At 63.7% G+C, this 16,212-nt stretch overlaps 2 protein-coding genes across 2 annotated transcripts; both read left to right on the top strand.

Annotated features, from left to right (window-relative positions):
* The first annotated feature begins 1,859 nt into the window (after positions 1 to 1,859).
* Positions 1,860 to 2,725, top strand: TMEM35B (transmembrane protein 35B). The gene is made up of 3 exons (XM_042834096.1): positions 1,860 to 1,979; positions 2,066 to 2,246; positions 2,348 to 2,725. Exons 1-3 carry the CDS (start codon positions 1,872 to 1,874, stop codon positions 2,476 to 2,478), a joined length of 420 nt encoding a protein of 139 aa, XP_042690030.1. The 5' UTR covers positions 1,860 to 1,871; the 3' UTR covers positions 2,479 to 2,725.
* A 1,892-nt stretch (positions 2,726 to 4,617) lies between these two features.
* On the top strand, positions 4,618 to 5,340 carry LOC122168483 (platelet-activating factor receptor-like). Its single transcript, XM_042833848.1, has one exon. The coding sequence runs from the start codon at positions 4,618 to 4,620 to the stop codon at positions 5,338 to 5,340; it is 723 nt and encodes a 240-aa protein (XP_042689782.1).
* Positions 5,341 to 16,212: the final 10,872 nt, after the last annotated feature.

The following is a 16,212-nucleotide window of genomic DNA, read 5'->3' as shown; positions in this document are numbered from 1 at the left end:
GCATTACTGACAGCTGTCAGATTTCCAGGAGAGGTTCTGTGGTTCCTAAACTGCAGTGCAGTGACTGCAGGAGGTGCAGTGGTGCTGCATTACGTGCCGTTAGCAGATGAGTTTGGTGATTAGGTTGTGCTAATTAGATTCATCAGTACTGTGTGATGTGCAGAAAGTTAAACTACTCACCTCGTAATTTAGACTTCAGTTCTAACTGAGGAGGAGGAAGCTTGAGGAGAGAACTGGAGCTGCCTTACCTGCAGAGGTGGCTCCTCGTGGTGTTGCAGCGCTGGGGCTGAGCGCCTCCTGCCCTTGGGCTGGGAAGGATCAAATGCAGCATCTGCTGTGCAGGCAGCACTGCCAGGCTTCCCTCGTGTTTACTGCGTGCTGGGGGGCGTCCCTTTGGTCAGCCTGGGCCAGCCGTGCATCATGCTGCTCATCCCCCTGCTGGCAGGGCAGCATGAGAGGTGGAAAGGCCCTCAGCCCTGAGAGCTGCTCTGCAATGGCTCAAACGTCACTGTTCCAACCACTGCTGCTGCTTCAAAGAGCATGAACTGCACTGCTTGTCTTGTCTCCATGGCTGCTGTCCTCTCACGCAGCCTTTTTTCCCCTCAAATTCCTGCTGTTTTCCAGTAACTTGCCCTAATTCTGTTTCCCCCTCAGTGACATCAGCATTCACATCTCTCTTCACCTCCCACACCTTTTATAAGCAAACGGTGGTTTTTATATTGGAAATTGATGGATGTGCTTTGGAGGGCTGCACAAAGCCCTCATTTTTTCTCTCCCCGTTGCTGCGTTGGCCCTTCTGCCACCTGAGCCACGACTCGTGCTGCGTTTCCATCAGCTCATGCTGTGCTGGCAGCTGCTTGTTGTTCCCTGCCTGCTGGAGCCGAGGCGTCGGTTCTGCTGTTTCATCAGCCTGATCAACTCTATGTGCAAAGCGTGGGGTTGAGGGTGGGCGCCTGTGGTGTTGGGGTCCGTGCTGGATGGGGGGCTGTGCTGGGAGCGGTTGGGGCTGGGATTGCTGGCTGCTGCTGGGAGGAGGATGGGGCAGTGAGATGCAGAACGAACGCGCCTGGGGCAGCTGCTGCTGTCTGGCCTTGTGCTGAATGGGGACGATTCCTTTAAGGCCCGACAAACGATGAACGACTCCTAGAAGGGGGTTCTTGAATCTAAAGACAGCGGGATCCCAGGTGGGGCTGGACGGGGGGTTCGGTGAAAGAAGGAGCCGTGTTTTGTCCGCAGCTGCTTCCCGTGAGGTCGGGGCTGCGCGGGGCGCTGTTATTTATTGCTGAGCTCTGAGTCATTGCGGTGATGACGCGCAGCCGAGGGGCAGCGCTGCTCCGCTCCCAGCACAGCGCACTGCCGGGGCCGGGGAGCAGAGGGAAGCAAACAGACGCTGCAATGATTTTGCTCTTCTGCACAAAAAAACTGCAGCCGGCTCCCATCTGTGCCCCAGCCCTGCTGAAGGAAGGCGTTTCTCGCAAGCAAAGGGAAAATTCCTTCCTCTCCGCGCTGCTCTCCCGCAGCTCGCTCCTGTGTGTCCCTGCAGAAGCGCTGGATCCTTCCTGCACTCAATGAAGCACTGCCGCGCGTGCGGGGCCTGGAGCTGCCGACCCCAGCGTTGCAGGGAGGGCCAGCTCTTTTCTTTCCCCTTTCTCGCGGGCCGCCAGAGCTGCGTGCTGCCATCGGTCGGTGCTCCAGCAGGGCAGGGAACAGCAATGCCAGCAGCGGCTCGGCACCGGCACCGCTGCATCCCGAGCTGCGGGCAGGGGTAGGAGCACGGATAGGGGCAGGGATCGAGCGGCCGCAGGACGGCAGCAGCCGGAAGGGCCGTCCCGATCCGCTCCGCACCGCCCCATCCCCGCCCCATCCCTGCCATGGCGGCGGCGTTCCGGGCTCTTCGCGTTCTCCTAGGGCTCTTCTTCCTTCTCGCGGGCTCCGTGAAGCTCTCGGAGCGGCTCTCGGCCGACTCGCACCGCCATATGGTGAGGGGGTCCCGGGGGGCGCCGCGCCGCACGGAGCTCCGCGTGGGCAGCGATGCCGGAGCCGTGCCCTGCGCTGCGCCCTCCAGCAGGAGCAGTTCGTGCGATTCGCGGAGGTGTTCCCCCTCAGGGACTTCGGCTTCTCCCCCTCTCCCGGCTCCTACCTGACGGCCGTCGGTGCGGTGGAGGCGGCGGCCGGGCTGCTCCTCGCCTTCGGGCCGCAGCTGCTGCAGGAGATCAGCAACTTCGTGCTCAGCGTCGTCATGATCGGTGCGTGAGAGCCGGCGGGGGGGAGGGGGGGGGGGGGGGGGGGGTGTCGGGGATGCCCTCCGCCGCTCTTCGCCTCGTGCCAGCGTCCCGTGCCCCCCCAGGTGCCATCTACACGCTGCTGGCGCTGCGGGAGCCGCTGGCCATGTGTGCCCCCGCCACGCTGTGCCTCGGGCTGCTGCTGCTGCTCAACGTCCGCGGGCACGCAGCGCCTGCCAAGGCCAAGGCAGAATGAGCCGGGACGGAGCGAGGACGGCGGTGCTGTGACGGGAGGCCGCGGCCGTTCGGTGCCGTCGGGGCTGTTTTTTAGCGGTGGCTCTGCTTGCTGTGGAGCGATGTGAGCGATGTGGAGCTGTGTGCTGTCCCGGCTGCGGGATGGATGGTGACCGTGGCACTGCCATCACTGCGGTGCGGCGCTGGCGCTGGGCTCCTGGGGGGGGCGGGTTGTGGTTTTTTGGAATAAAGCCTCTGTTTTTTTCATGCTTTGCCTCCTCCGTTTCTGCTTCCCTCCATGCTGAGCTGCAGGACTGGGGAGTCCCTGAGGTGTGGCAGGAGGTGCAGGGCTGCTGGAGCAGCGCCTGGGGATGATGGCAATGTGGGTGTCGTGCAGGGGCAGCGTCTGCATGGGATGGGAGCCCGGTGGTGACCCCGCAATGCGCCCGGCTGCTCACTGCACATCCAGGTGGGACAGCAGCCGTGTCCCCAACCCCACCCTATTTCAGCAGAGCTTCTTGAGCACCCTGCTCTGTCAGGGCACATCTGCCCTCCAGGATGCATTCAATGCCCTGTGGTGACAGCTGGGCACAACCCCGAGGTCACGTTGGAACCCTGCGCATCAACCATCAAAGAGGCTGGGACACGTTTGGGGCAAACTGATCACAGCACCTCCACTGGGGGATCCTGACCCGAAACAGCACCCAAGCATTGCCGTGCGAGGCAGCAGGAAGGGGGCTGCCTCCTCTTTGTGGTGCTGGGGGGACCCGGGGCACTACTCCCACTGAATCCCCCTTTGAAGCAAATGAAGGCACAAAGAGGCAGATTCCGGCTTTGATCCCATTTGGTTGCCCCCTCCTCCCCCTCCTTCCCCCCAGCTGTTAAGTGCAGAAATTTGACCTCTGCTGCTTTCATGTGGGGCCTGGGAAATGGGCCTGGAGGTTCCCCCCCGTTCTCCCCAGCCCACGCTGGCGCAGGGGTCTTAGCATGGCTCCAGTGTGGCCTCCCCCATTACAAACACACACAGGTGCCTCCTCTCTCTGGCTGCACTCACTCCTACAGGGGTGGAAATGAAGCACTCCCAGCCCACCCGGAGCATTTAAAGCTCCCTGCAGCCCAGCTCTGCCAGACAACTCAGAGCAGCTGGAGGGGACGCGTGGTAAGCAATCAGCTCAGTGTGACTGCAGCATCCTGCTGAGCAGGGATGGGATGGAGCTTGGGACCATGCCCTGAGTGTGGGGTGCAGGGCTGGGTGGGTGCATCCCCTATTTGCCAGTAAAAGGGAAAAGAAACAGGGATTGTTAAGGGATCTGGGGGTCTGCAAGGCAGCTCAGGCCCACTGGATGAGTCCTGCATTGATACAGTGTTGGATGCTGCGCTGAGTCTGGCCCTGCTGTGCTGAGAGCCGCCCGCTGGGTGACTCAGAGCCATCGCTGAGGTGTGGGCAGCTGTGATGAGAGGTGAAATTGCTGCAGCTCTGTGCTACGGGGATTACAACAGAGAGAGGTTTTCCATGCCCAGAAGTGGAGAACGGCGATGAGTCCATGGGTGCACAGTGCTGGGAGAGCCCTGCAGGGCTGGGGCTACAAACTGCCCCATGCTGCGACCTCTCCCCATCGTGTGCTCCCCTGTGTGCTGACTTCTGGGTGGGATGTGGGGCGATGGGGGCACGGCAGAGCAGGGGGATCAGCGTTACACCCCACAGCACTGAGCTGGAGCCAGTACAGCACCTCCGGGTGCCGCCATCTGCAGCTCAGCCCCATGGCCACAGCACAGCTGTGCCTGCCGCTCTCAGAGTGCGCCGTGCCGGCCGTGTGGATGGGGGCCCAGGGGGGGAGGAGAGGGGGTGAAGAGAGTCTCTATGGAGCCAAGCCAAGCCCTGTGCTGGATTCCATCTCCGCAGGACCCTGGGATGAACATCTCAGTGCCGGCCACGTGCGTGCCCAGCGACCCGGTGCAGTTTGTGCTGCTGCCCGTCGTGTATTGCCTGGTGCTGTGCGTGGGGCTGCCGGGCAACCTGGCGGCCCTGCTGGTCTTCCTGCAGCGCGGCAAAGTGCGCAAAGCCGTCCGCATCTACCTCATCAACCTGACCTTGGCCGACATCCTCTTCAACCTCACGCTGCCTCTCTGGATCCCTTATTACCTGGCCGGGGGGGACTGGATGCTGCCGGAGGCCGCGTGCCGCCTGGCCGGCGCCGCCTATTACCTGGCCACTTACAGCGCCGTCACCTTCATGGCGCTCATCAGCGTGGATCGGCTCAGCGCGGTGCATCGGGCGCTGCCGTTGGCGGGGCGCCGTGGGGCGGCGTTGGCGTGCGGTGCGGCGTGGCTGCTGGGTCTGGGCTGTGCTGCACCCGCCCTCAGCACCCGGCAAACCTCACCGGCGCGTGCCGGAGCCACCGCCTGCTTCGAGCAGCACGCGCGGCAGCGGGCCTATGCCTATGCCATGGTGGCTTTCTTTGCCGTCGCCTTCGTGGTGGTGCTGGGCGCTTACGCCTCCATCGCCCGCTCGCTGTCCGACACCGCCGTCCCCTCCCCGGGGTCGCACCGGCAGCAGGCCCGCGCCATGGTGCTGGGGATGCTGCTGGTGTTTGCGGTGTGCGTGGCTCCTTATCACCTGATGCTGGCTCCCTGGGTGGGCAGTCGGCCCCCGACGCCGCCCTGTGGGCCCCCGGCCGCCCTGGATGTGCTGCACGTGCTGAGTGTGGCTCTGCTCAGCCTCAACAGCTGCCTTGACCCCCTCGTCTACTGCTTCTGCATCCGACGCTTCCGTGCTGACCTGGGAAGGACGCTGCGTGCAGCTGCTCATTGCCTCCCGCTGTCCCCATCTGCCCCCCACGGCTCGGCTCCTGGTGGCCGTGCCATCTCCTTCACCTCCACATAGGGCTGGGGGGGTTGAGGGGCTCCGTTCCTCGGGGGCTCTCACCTCACGCCCCCATCTCCATCCGCCCCCGTTGTGCTCTCAGCACATCCCCACGCAGTGTGGGCACGTGGTTCCCTTCTCACATGTGCACAGCACAGCGCTGCCATCCCCAGCAGCCACGAGCCACAGTGTGGAGCGAAGTCCGAGGGTTCCATCCCCTCCTGGGGGTCCCTCGGGGATGTGCACCGCTGAAATTACTGCACCGCTTTAAGTGGGGCCTCCCGGTGGGGCCATGCAAAGCCCGTCCCTCTCCGTGCCCTCGGCGTCAATCCTCCGCCGGATTAAAAAGGAATGAGCCGACAGCTGCCCGCCTCTCTTTTCCGAACGCCGGGACGCAGCCGGGCAGGGGCAGCCCCGGCCCCCCCCCCCTTTCCCACCCGTGGGCCTCGAACCCCCCCGCGCCGTCTCCTCTCCCCGGGGAGCCCTCGAGCGGCAGAGGCGGTGCGGGGCCGTGGCGTTGCGGGGGAGGCGGGTGGTGTTTTCCAGCCCCGTTTCGTTCTGTCGCTGCCTCAGCCCTGCGTCCCCGGCACCGCGCGAATGTGAGCGGTGGGCGCTGCTCTGCGGCCGGGGGGGCTCCGGGGGGAGCGGGAGGATGATGGAGGGGCTGGGGGGAGACGATGGCACGGGTTGCCCCACACCTGGGGGTCTCAGTCCCTTGGCAGGGCTCTCGGCACGATCGATGCTTTCGGAGGACGTAAAGCAGCGTGCGGGGGGAGAGGGGCTGCGCGGGGTCCCGCTGCTACAGCATGGCCTCGGCCCCCAGCCGCGCCGTCCGGCACCCCCAAAATCCGTGTCTTGCTCCCCTCACATCCCTCTGGGGACGCTGCTGGGGGCAGAGGGGCTGCGCTGCATGGATGTGGGCACTGCGCTGCGGCGGGGGGGATTTCCACGTGCCGCAAACCGAGGCAGGAACATTCGCAAGGGGCCGGGGTGCGGCTGGGCGCCGTGCTGTGCCCGCAGCTTCTGCACGCTGTGCTGCTGCATCTCAGCACGGCCCACTCGCGCCCGTGCCCCACGCCGTGCCGTGACCCAGCCGCATCGGCAGCCCCGATATTCGCCTTCAGGAGCACGCATGAAATTTTAATTGTTTTATGTAACTTCATGAGGAGGTCGGCAGAGCGCTGCTGGTCCCCACGTGCACCAGGAGCTGGGGGGTCGCACATGGAGACGGGGGCAGTCTGCAGGCCGGGGGCTGTGCTGGCGAACCACGGCTCCCTGTGACCCTATTCAGTGTGGTGGGATACGATGGGACCACTGCTGTAAGCTGGGATGCTGTGACAACCCACGTGGTGACAGTGGCCTGCACAAGGACCGCAGTGCTGGGATGTGGGCACAGGGCACGGAATGTGGCTGCTTAAAAAAACAATTTAAGGGGGGAAAAAACCTCAAAAACAGCTCCAGGAGCTCGCAGGGGCCGTGCCGTTGCCCCACGTCCAGACTGGTGGGTGGCTTTGGGTCAGGGCCGGGCTCTGCCACCGTGCCACCGCCGCCACTGCACACAGCGAGGCGTTCCCCACCCCGTTGTTCTGCTGCACTTGTCCCCTGCGAGTGCTGTAATTATTATTATTAGCAAATTACAGCTCCTGGCACGAGGGCCTCTGCGAGAGGGCGGCTGCCGCCGGCATTGTTGGGAGGGGGAGGGGGCTGAGCCCCTCGGGGCTTCCCGGGAGGGTAAAGGGGGTCCCGGGAGGAAAGCCCACTGGTGGGAGGGACCCCCAAGGCGCGCAGCTGCCCGTCCCCGTGCGCGGCCCCGCGGGTTCCCCCTCCCGGCCCGGCTGAGCCGCACCGGAGCGGGGGGTCGCGGGGCGCCGGGAGGCGGCGGCAGAGCCGCACCGGAGCCATCTTTGCGCCGCCGCCGCCGCCGCCTCCCGCTCTGATTCCCGGGGAAAATCCACCGCCGCGTCTTGGCTGCGCCTCGGCGGCCGCGCTCCGCTCCGCGCTGCACTGCGGGGCCGCCGCCACTCGCATGCTGCCTCCCGCCGCGCTTCCACGCGCGGGGCGCCGGCCCGGGCCGAGCCGAGCCCAGCCGAGCCGTGCCGAACCGAACCGGGCCGAACCGTGCCCAGCCCCGCAGCGCCGGGCCGTCGGGGGGCCGCCCCGCACCAGCCGCGGGATGTAGGCGGCGGAGAGGGGTAAGGGCGGCGGGCTGCGGGGGCACCGGGTGGTTGCGGAGGGGTATCGGGGTGGGCACCGGGGGGGCTGTCTGGGGTTGGTGCCCGGGCTGCCGAGGGGTGCTCGCGGTGTTCCCGGCGGCCCCTTTGCCTCTCCTGCCGTTCGCTTCCCGCAGCCGCTCCCTGCGCGGTATCCCGCGGGGGTCGGTGTGAGCGCGGCTGCGGGTTCGGGGAAGGCGTTGGGGCTGCGCTGGGGCTGGAGCAGAGCTGGGGGCGGCCGGGTGGGTCGTGGTATTCACAGGCACCGCAGTGGGATGCTCGGTGCCCACCCGAGAGCCGTTTGGTGCCGCTGCGTGGGGGCTGAGATGGGGAGGGCAGGGATGGAGCATCCAGCATCACCCGCCCCCCGGGCACGAGAGGCTGTGCCATCGCTGCAGCCATCCCTTGGATGTGGTCCCGGTGTTCACCTGGTTCCGAGGGCTCAGATTGGGTTTGGGCAGGCCCAGCCCCCCCCAGCTCGGGGGTCTCCCTCCTCGGCAGTCGTGGAGCTGGCAGCATGAGGGCTCTGGGGCTGTGACAGCCGTGTCCCAGGTGGGTGCAGGCCGCAGGGCTGTGGCTCTCATTGTGTTTCCAGGCTTTGTGGTCCAACCTGGCCCCACAGTGGGGGCTTATAGGGGATGGGATCTGGGTCCCTCTCTTCTCTCACAGCCTTCCTTCCCCTGCATGATCAGATTTTGTCCCTCCACCTCATGCCCAACCTGCAGAGCAAGTTGGCGCTGGGATCGCTCAGCTTTCCCATCCTGTGACACTCAGCCCCGCTTGTCACCCCCCTCATGGGGCTGAGCACAAAACACCAAACGTGCAGGAGGAGCCGGAGCCATGCATGGGCAGCAGCAGCCCCCACCAGAGCCTCCCTCACTGTAAATGGGGCAGGATTCGGCCGGCAGCGCAGATTCCCCTTTAGGAAATGGATGTCATTTCCTGTCTATCTCAGTCCCTCGCCTCCCAGCTCTGAGCATCCTGCACACACGGCCATCGAGGACACGCGACCGTGGGCGCTGCTGCTGGGATCCGGGCACGAGGCAAGCCATCCCTTATCCCAAGTGTTTTGTCAAGTGCTGGCAGAGCTGGAGGGAGAAAATTGCCATCAAAGTGCTGAGCTTCCCAGCTGTGGGGCGGCGTTATTCCTGCCTGCGATGCCCCACTGGTGGCAGATTTTGGAGGGGAGGGTGAAGGATGCTGCGATGCACAGGGGCTCCTCCTCTGCCTCCCCATTCATTGGCAGCTCGGGGCAGAGCCCATTTGTGGCTGTGGGTTGTGCCCACCCGCGTGGACAGGATCCGGCCCCATGGGTTCGGTGCCCATGTGCTGCCGTGGGGCTCCAGCTCCAGGTTTTGCAGGCGCTTCTCTTTGATCTGCTGAGCTGAAACCCTGGATCCCACCGAGGCAGAAATTGGGATCTGGAGCCAAAGGTGACTCTTGGCCCTTGTTTCCATCATGGGCGAAGCTAAAATCTGGAGGAGGGCGATGCGAAAGGCCTGGATTCAGCTTGGGAGCAGAATGCGTGGCGTGTGCTCCTTCTGACCATAAAATTGGATTTCCTGAAATAGCACGTAGAGGCCCAAACCCCGACAGGGACCGAATGACAGGTCAACAGGGGTGTGGAAGCCCCACCACGATCCTGGCTGCCTGCTCCGAGCCGTTGGCAGCGAGTAATAATAGTAAAATACGGTGCCATCGCCTGGGAGAGCGCAGGGCTGGGAGCTAAGAATAGCAGCAGACGTGCTGCAGGCGGGGGGGCCGGGATGCACAGGTGGATGGGCCCCAGCAATGGGTGGATGGAGGAGGATGGAGCATCCCTCCCACAGCCTGCGGTGTGGGGAAAATGATGGGACGGGAAACACAGAGCGGCCTTTGGGGCTGTGGAGCAGCACTGTGCCAGTCGGAGCATCCTTGGGGTTCTGCAGACCCAGTGCTGACGATGGGGGCACGGCGCAGTGGGGCCGGGCTGTTTGCTGCCAGCTGTGGCAGCCGCACGTGGCAGCAGGGCTGGTGCCCATCAGATTAAAGAGAATTAATTTGTGCTTTCCACGTTTCTGCAGGACCGGGGGTGCTCTGGTGTCCCCCCGCCCTGCAAGCAGATGTGCTCCAGCATCTCCCTGTGCATAAAGCCTTCCCTAAATCCCAGTTAGATTTTGCACGTTTCCCCCCACCCCCCTCCAGCTCACTCCTCCCCAAATGCTGGAGTTGGAACGAGCCATGACATGGTTTCTAATCAGCTTCTGAATTCATATTTCTCTTGGCTCTCTTTGGAGGAGGCTTTTCAAAGCCTTTGTCTGATGCTACCCGAGCTCTGCAGTTCTCGATGCCTGAGCAGCTCAGTGCTGCTCATGGGAGCATCCAGGAGACCCTACGCAAACCAAGTGCTGTTTGCAGCAGGGAAGGACGAACCAACAGCACCCAGTAATGCTGCCAAGAGTGGGAGCCGAGGCAGTGCCTTGCCACCACCACCTGCAGCCCCAGGAGCAGCGCTGGGCTCCTGGCACTGCTGCTGGCACCGCTCGCAGTGCTGCACCGCTCCTGTGCCCAGCGCCTCGTGCCCGTCCTGGCCCGGCTCCGCTGCGCCCGGTGCACTGCTGCTCTTGGCTCCTTTTCTGGCACCCAACGCCTGTCAGCAGCGAGTTGTGGCTCTGAGCAGAGCCAGGGGATGCAAACACATCCCAGCACTGCCAAACCCCAATTAATAACCGGTGAATCATGGGGTCGCTGGAAGAGCAGATGTTTGCGGCGCGGCTGCCAGCGCTCGGCGCTCACCGAGGGGCGGCTCGGCCTCAACCCCGCTGCTCGGTGAGCCGGAGCCACTGGGGCTGGAAGCAGCTGAAGTTTGCGGTGGGCAGAGCAGAGCAGGAGAACAGCCGGCCCGTGGGAGTGCGGGGGTGCCGGGTTGGGAAGCTGGAGGTGCTGAATCCTGGTGGTGGTACCCATCCCCGGTGCTGCGCTGGGGCTGGGACCCTCCGCTGGGGGATGCTGAGCCGGTCCTTGGTGGGGAGCGGCGTCTGCGACGTGGCCGCGGTCAGGATGAGATGGAGGAACGGCAGGCGGTGTCGGTGTGTCACAGCACGCTCTGCTCAGAGCTCCCTGGGGGTGGTGGGAGGGGTGGGCGTGCGGGGGGAGCTGCCGGAGGCGAGGGCTGCGGGTGGGAAGTGTGGGGGTGCCGGGGGTTGCGGGGTAAAGCCGGGGGCTGCGGTAAGGCTGGGGCGTGCACGGTGCGTGGGGTACTGCTGCATCGCGTGGGGGTGCTGGGGGTGCAGAGCAGCACTGTGGGGGCAGTGGGGTGCACAGCACTGCGTGCCCATCCACCTGCGCAGCGACGCGGCGGTGCGCGCCTGGCCGTGCCTCCATCCATCCATCTGTCCGTCCGTCCGTGCATACGGGGCCGCGTGTCCGTCTGTCGCTGCACAGCGATGCTCAGCGCCGGGGGCGTGCGGGGGAGGGCAGCCCTTGGCGAGCACGTGGCCGTGTGCGGGAGGGGGAGGTGTGTCCCCAGCGCGGAGACGCCGACTGCGCTCGGAGGTGCCGCCGTTGGCCGGGAGAGCGGCCACCGCGTTGCTCCGGGTGGCCGTGACCCTGGGGGCGACTCCGGCCTCACCGCGGCATGGGCGGCCCAAAGGGGTTCTGCGGGAGGAAAGCGAACCGGGCCGCCGAGGTGCTCCCGTCTGCCTTTTCCCACCGAGAGAGGATGGGCAAGTCTGTGGTTTAGCAGCTGGGATCGGTGAGTGGGGTGCGGGGAGGGAGGAAGGGGTGCTGGGTCTGGGTGCTGAGCGGGAGCCCGCGCCCCTGCAGCGCTGCTTCTAACGCTTTCCTGGTCGAATCCCCTTTGCTGGCAGCCGGCTCACCTCGGTGTGCAGCGCGTGGCTCCCGGCCAGCCCTTGCCCAGACAAGCCGGGTTCTCCTCCCTCCCTTCCCCTGCAGCCCTGCGCTGTGCTGGGGCTGTGTGCGTTGGGGCCGGGCTCTGAGCTCACACGTTGTGCTCCCCCCTGCAGACGCGGTGCTCTCCATGAGGATTTTTGTTCAGGTGAGCCCTCTCTGTGCCACACTGTGCTGGGTGTCCTCGTGCTGTGATGTTGGTGATGCAGGGCAGGAGGGAGGGGGCTGTGCGTGTGAGAGGCTGTGCTGCATGTTTGGAGGTGCTGTGGGAGCGGGCGGCCCAACGTGTGTTGGGAAGGGGTGTGTTTGCCCACCCATTGCATCCTGGAGGGGTTTTCCTGCTCCAGCAGCAGATTCCTGTGTCTGGGTGACAGGGCTGCGCTCTGCCATGTGCTCTGGTTGGAACCTCGTGTCTGCCTGCCCGCCAGACTGCCGTGAGCAGCACAGTTGGTGCTGACAGCTGCACCTCGAGCTCTGCCTGTCTCCACTTCACTCCTCTCGATGGCAGCAAGGTCCCTCTGTGCAACTTTCCCCTGTCACCATGCCTGTACCTCCAGTGTGTGCTCCATGAAGGGAAACCGAGGCAGGAGGGAGGGATGCAGGAGGGAGGGATGCAGCAGAGCTCTCTCTTGATCCCTGCCATCCTCAGGCTCGGTCCCAGCCCTCACCCCGGGTTGTTTTTTTCTTGCTGAGCATGCACCCTGTGATGCTGAGTGAGAGCATCCTGGGACATGGCCTGTGGCAGCGCCCGCGCCGGTCCTACCTGAGTGCTCAGGGCCCTGGGGCCGCCTGGCTCCATCCGCAGCCACCCGGAGCCTCCGTGGCCTGGGGTGCAAGAGGGGCTGGTGGGGGCTGAGGGCTGCGATGGGGCTGCAGGGCGGTGTGGTGGCCATGGTGGCGGCTGCGATGGCGATATCTCAGTGGCTTGGCGGTGGCCATAGCGGTGGCTTTGTGGTGGCCTGAAGCTTTCTGCTGTGCTGTGCACCGTGTGGCTGAGCTGCGTGGTCATCTGGTCCAATGCTGCGTGGCCAAGAGGGACAAACCACGGTGGGTCTGTGTGCCCCTCCTGGGGGTGCGCTGAGGCTGAGGAGCCCCCCATCTCTGTGAGGATGTCAGGTCCCTGCCTGCCGCTGCCCTTTGATGTGCAGCAGCTCCAGCCGGGCTGGCAGGATGGGCAGCCAGCGCCGTTGTGCCGACACCCACACCCTGTGCACCCGCTGCTAATTACCCACTGGGCAGGTTGGACGGGGCTGGGGCGCGGGTTGGGCTGGAAAGCGTGGCAGGGCCACCTGGGGACACGAGACACCCAAAGCTCCATCTGTTTTGGAGGCCTGGAGAGGTGCTTTGGTCCCCAGGTGGGTGTCCTGTCCAACATGGTGTGCATGGGGCCTGGGGATGCTGTGCCACCTCCGAGCCAGGTCCCCGCTCACCGTGACAGTGTCAGCACTCCGGGTACAAAATGTCACACCATGCAAATGAGGCTGCGGGAGCGGCTGATTGAAGGGCCCTGCCCCGCCTCGGAGTTGCAATCAAATATGCAAATGGCTCCCAGGGAGGCTAGCAAGGGCTAATAATAGCGGGGGATGAGGCAGTGCAGCGTTCCTTGGGTGGGTCCTTCTGTCCCCAACCAGACAGGGATGTCACCCCCAGCGAGCACTGGAGCGTGCAGGCAGCTTCAGGTGCTGCCCCTGTGCCCGCTGTCCCCAGGCAGCCTGAGGGGCTCAAGGCATCCCTGCCACAGCCCCCCGCCCCTGCTGGCACTTTGGGAGCTGGCAACCGCCTGACCTTTGTGAAGAGTAGTGGAAGTAAGGCTGGAGACAACAGTAACTAATTATTCAAAACCTGAACCTGGAATAATTAGCCCAGTTAACAGTCTCAGGTGACGTCGCATCCCATCTGATAACAGCCTGAAGAAGAAGGAAATTAATTAACCCATCAGGCTGACATCTGTGGGTCGCGGTGCCCCCCAGCTGGCAGCGGGGACATTTCAGGCACCCATCCCAATGGGGAGGAGGGGGTCCCACTGCACCCTGGGGGCTCTGTGCAGAGGGCCGTGGGGCTGGGGGGAAGATGGATGGGGGCAGTTGGGTGCAGGGAGGGGGTGCCCCAGCCTGAGGCTGCAGTGATGGGCAACGGCCGGGGGCTCAGCATCCCCCAGGAACGCCACCGGCGCAGGTTCGTTAGCGAGGCGGCAGCTGTAGGCCTTTAAGGTTGCTGTGGAAACGGTGGTGCTCGTTATGGAGCAGAGCCTGCTGCATGCCAGGCAGCCCCCCCCAGTGCTGCAGGAGGGGGACCCCCGCCTGGACACACAGGGCGCTGTGCTCGAGGGTCTCCCTTTGGAGAGGGGTGAGGGGTGGCAGGGCGGTGTGCAGCTCCTGCAGGCCAGGACCCCTCCCCTCATCCTCTAGCATGGATTCCAACAAGCTCCCACCTTGTGCTTGGTGTGAGCAGAGGTACCAGGAATGCGTGCACCTCACTGCACATGCGTGCACCTGCATGCACACAGTCACACCTGCGTGCACACATGTGCTTGCAAAGCGCGGGGTGCCTGCATGCTCACCTTCTGGGCACCACAGCCGTGCCCTACGCCCCTGCGTGTGTCCCCACACACGTGTCCATGCCCATATGTCACCCCAAGCCCTGGCAGACGTGGCCGTGCCCTGTTCCTGCACACCCCTTCCTTTGGGTAAACTGGGGCACGTGGGGAACAGCAGCAGCCACCCCCTCCCCACCGCTCCGTCCTCGCACCTCCACCAGCACGTGGCGCACGGCCTCAGTGCCTCTCTGAGCTTTTGGAGTTTTAATGAGGTAAATGGTATAAAAGCACCGTTTGCCCTAAATGCCCATCGCTGCGTGAAGCCGCTGCGCGCGGTCCAGGCACTGCCTGGGAGCTGCTGTGGGCGGTGTGGGGTGGGCAGTGCTGGGGCTGTGGGTCTGGGCATGGCACCTGGGGGGAAGAAGAGGAAGAGGAGGGCGTCGCAGAGCATTTGCGATCATTTTCCTCCACCCCTCCAAGTTTACAGCTTACCTCAGTGGCTTATCAGCCTCTAATCTCATTAAATCAGGCAAATTGTAGCATCTGATATTTTATGGAGATTAAGGTGTGCGCCCAGACTCTATAATTATCAGCAAAGATGTATTTACAATACCTTGTTGCTAGTAAACAAAAAATAACTTCAGATCAAAGCACTTTTAGAGGGAAATAAATCTGCCCACAGAGTCCCAGTGTGATTTGTGGGGAGAGGTGTGCAGGAGTGGTGCTGCCCTGCATGGGGCCATGGGGACACACAGGGTGATGGAGATACGCAGGGCCGTGGGGAAACGCAATGGGAATGTCCCCAGTCCCATGTGGCTGCCATGGGTCCCATATGCCAAGATCTCTGCGCTCACAGGGATGGGGACGTGGCCATCCCCTGTGCCATCTGTGCCATGTGTCACCCATGGATGCCCTCTGCTCAGGGCACAGGAGTTACACCCCAGGCTTCACCCCAGCCCTGCTGCCATGGGGTTGGGATTTATTCATGCCAACACTGGAGCCAACACTGCCATCACCTCTATTTGTCACCACGCTGCGGATTACCGAGGAGGTGACACTGTTTTATTGTTGCCCAGTGTGGATTTATCCACACGGTGGGACCTGGGCTCACCACCCGTGTAAATCACAGCAGCAGCTCTGCACGTGGTGGCTGAGGGCCGTTCAGTCCCTGCTGCCCTATGGTGTTGTTCCAGGGTTCCCATCCCCAGGGCCCCTGGGGCATTGGGCACGTTCCTTCTCTCTATCTCATCTGCTGCCCACTGAAAGGCTAATAAAATGGTGATAATGCCGCAGACGTCCTCTGGAAAGGGCTTTGAGACAGATGAAAAGCCCTACTTAAGAGGGAGGCCATTATTATTAATAACTTGGAGCAAGGCTGTAAATTCAGCCGATGCAGCTATTATGGGAAACGGAACTGCTCCTGTGCTGGCCCCACAGACCAAAGGTGCCCAGTGTGCGATGGGGATGGATGAGTGAGGACCACGTCCCTGTGCCCAGCTGCAGGACCTCTGGCAGTGCCTGGCTGCAATGTGTGCATGGGAACAGGCCAGCTTTTATGGGAAGTGTGGGGCTGTGTGCGGTGCATGGGGCGTCTCCTTTACACAGAGGGATGTGGCTGGGGTTGGGCGCTGGGCTGAGACCTGGCTGCAGCTCGGGACAGGGGTTGCACAGCCTGTGGGGACCCCGTTGGTGGCTGCCTGTCAAGGATCATTGGGGAGCTGTTACACATTCACAAAAGAGACTTGAAAAATTACCCCATGCGACTCCAGCAGCCATCAGCCAGCTCAGCAAAAGGAACAGATTCCACTTGGGATCATTTTACATCCCTCATTTCCATCCTGTGCTGCAGCACAGCCGGCAGGATCCCATCCAGGGCCCCTGTAGGTGCCAACCCCATGGGCCAGGGGCTGGAGCAGGGGGTGCAGGGGGGTGCACGGGGCTGTGGGCTCATAGTGCTGCCTGCGCCCAGCTTGGAGCTTCTGCGGGGGAACGAGCTTTGATATAAATATCTTTTTGCTCAGCACACGACCTACTTTCCAGACAATGCCATTAGCCTCTCGACTCCCCCATTCATCTTCCACTGTCCTTCCCTCTCTCGCGTCCCTGCGCCGCTCTGCGCACCCACTGAGTGGGGAGGAAGGATGTGCGCACCGGGTGGCACCATGGGGACCCTGTGCTGGGGCCACCAACTGTCCCCTGGGCCGCAGAGGCTGTGTGCCTGGCCCCTGACCTTGATCCTGCTTTGCAGAGGGGTCCTGG

This window comes from Centrocercus urophasianus, unplaced genomic scaffold (assembly GCF_019232065.1).
Source record: "Centrocercus urophasianus isolate 14NV4802_14NV808 unplaced genomic scaffold, USGS_Curo_1.0 seq_43, whole genome shotgun sequence".
Lineage (NCBI taxonomy): Eukaryota > Metazoa > Chordata > Aves > Galliformes > Phasianidae > Centrocercus > Centrocercus urophasianus.
The sequence above is the reverse complement of the archived record's forward strand: the minus strand, read 5'-3'. Positions and strand labels throughout refer to the sequence as shown.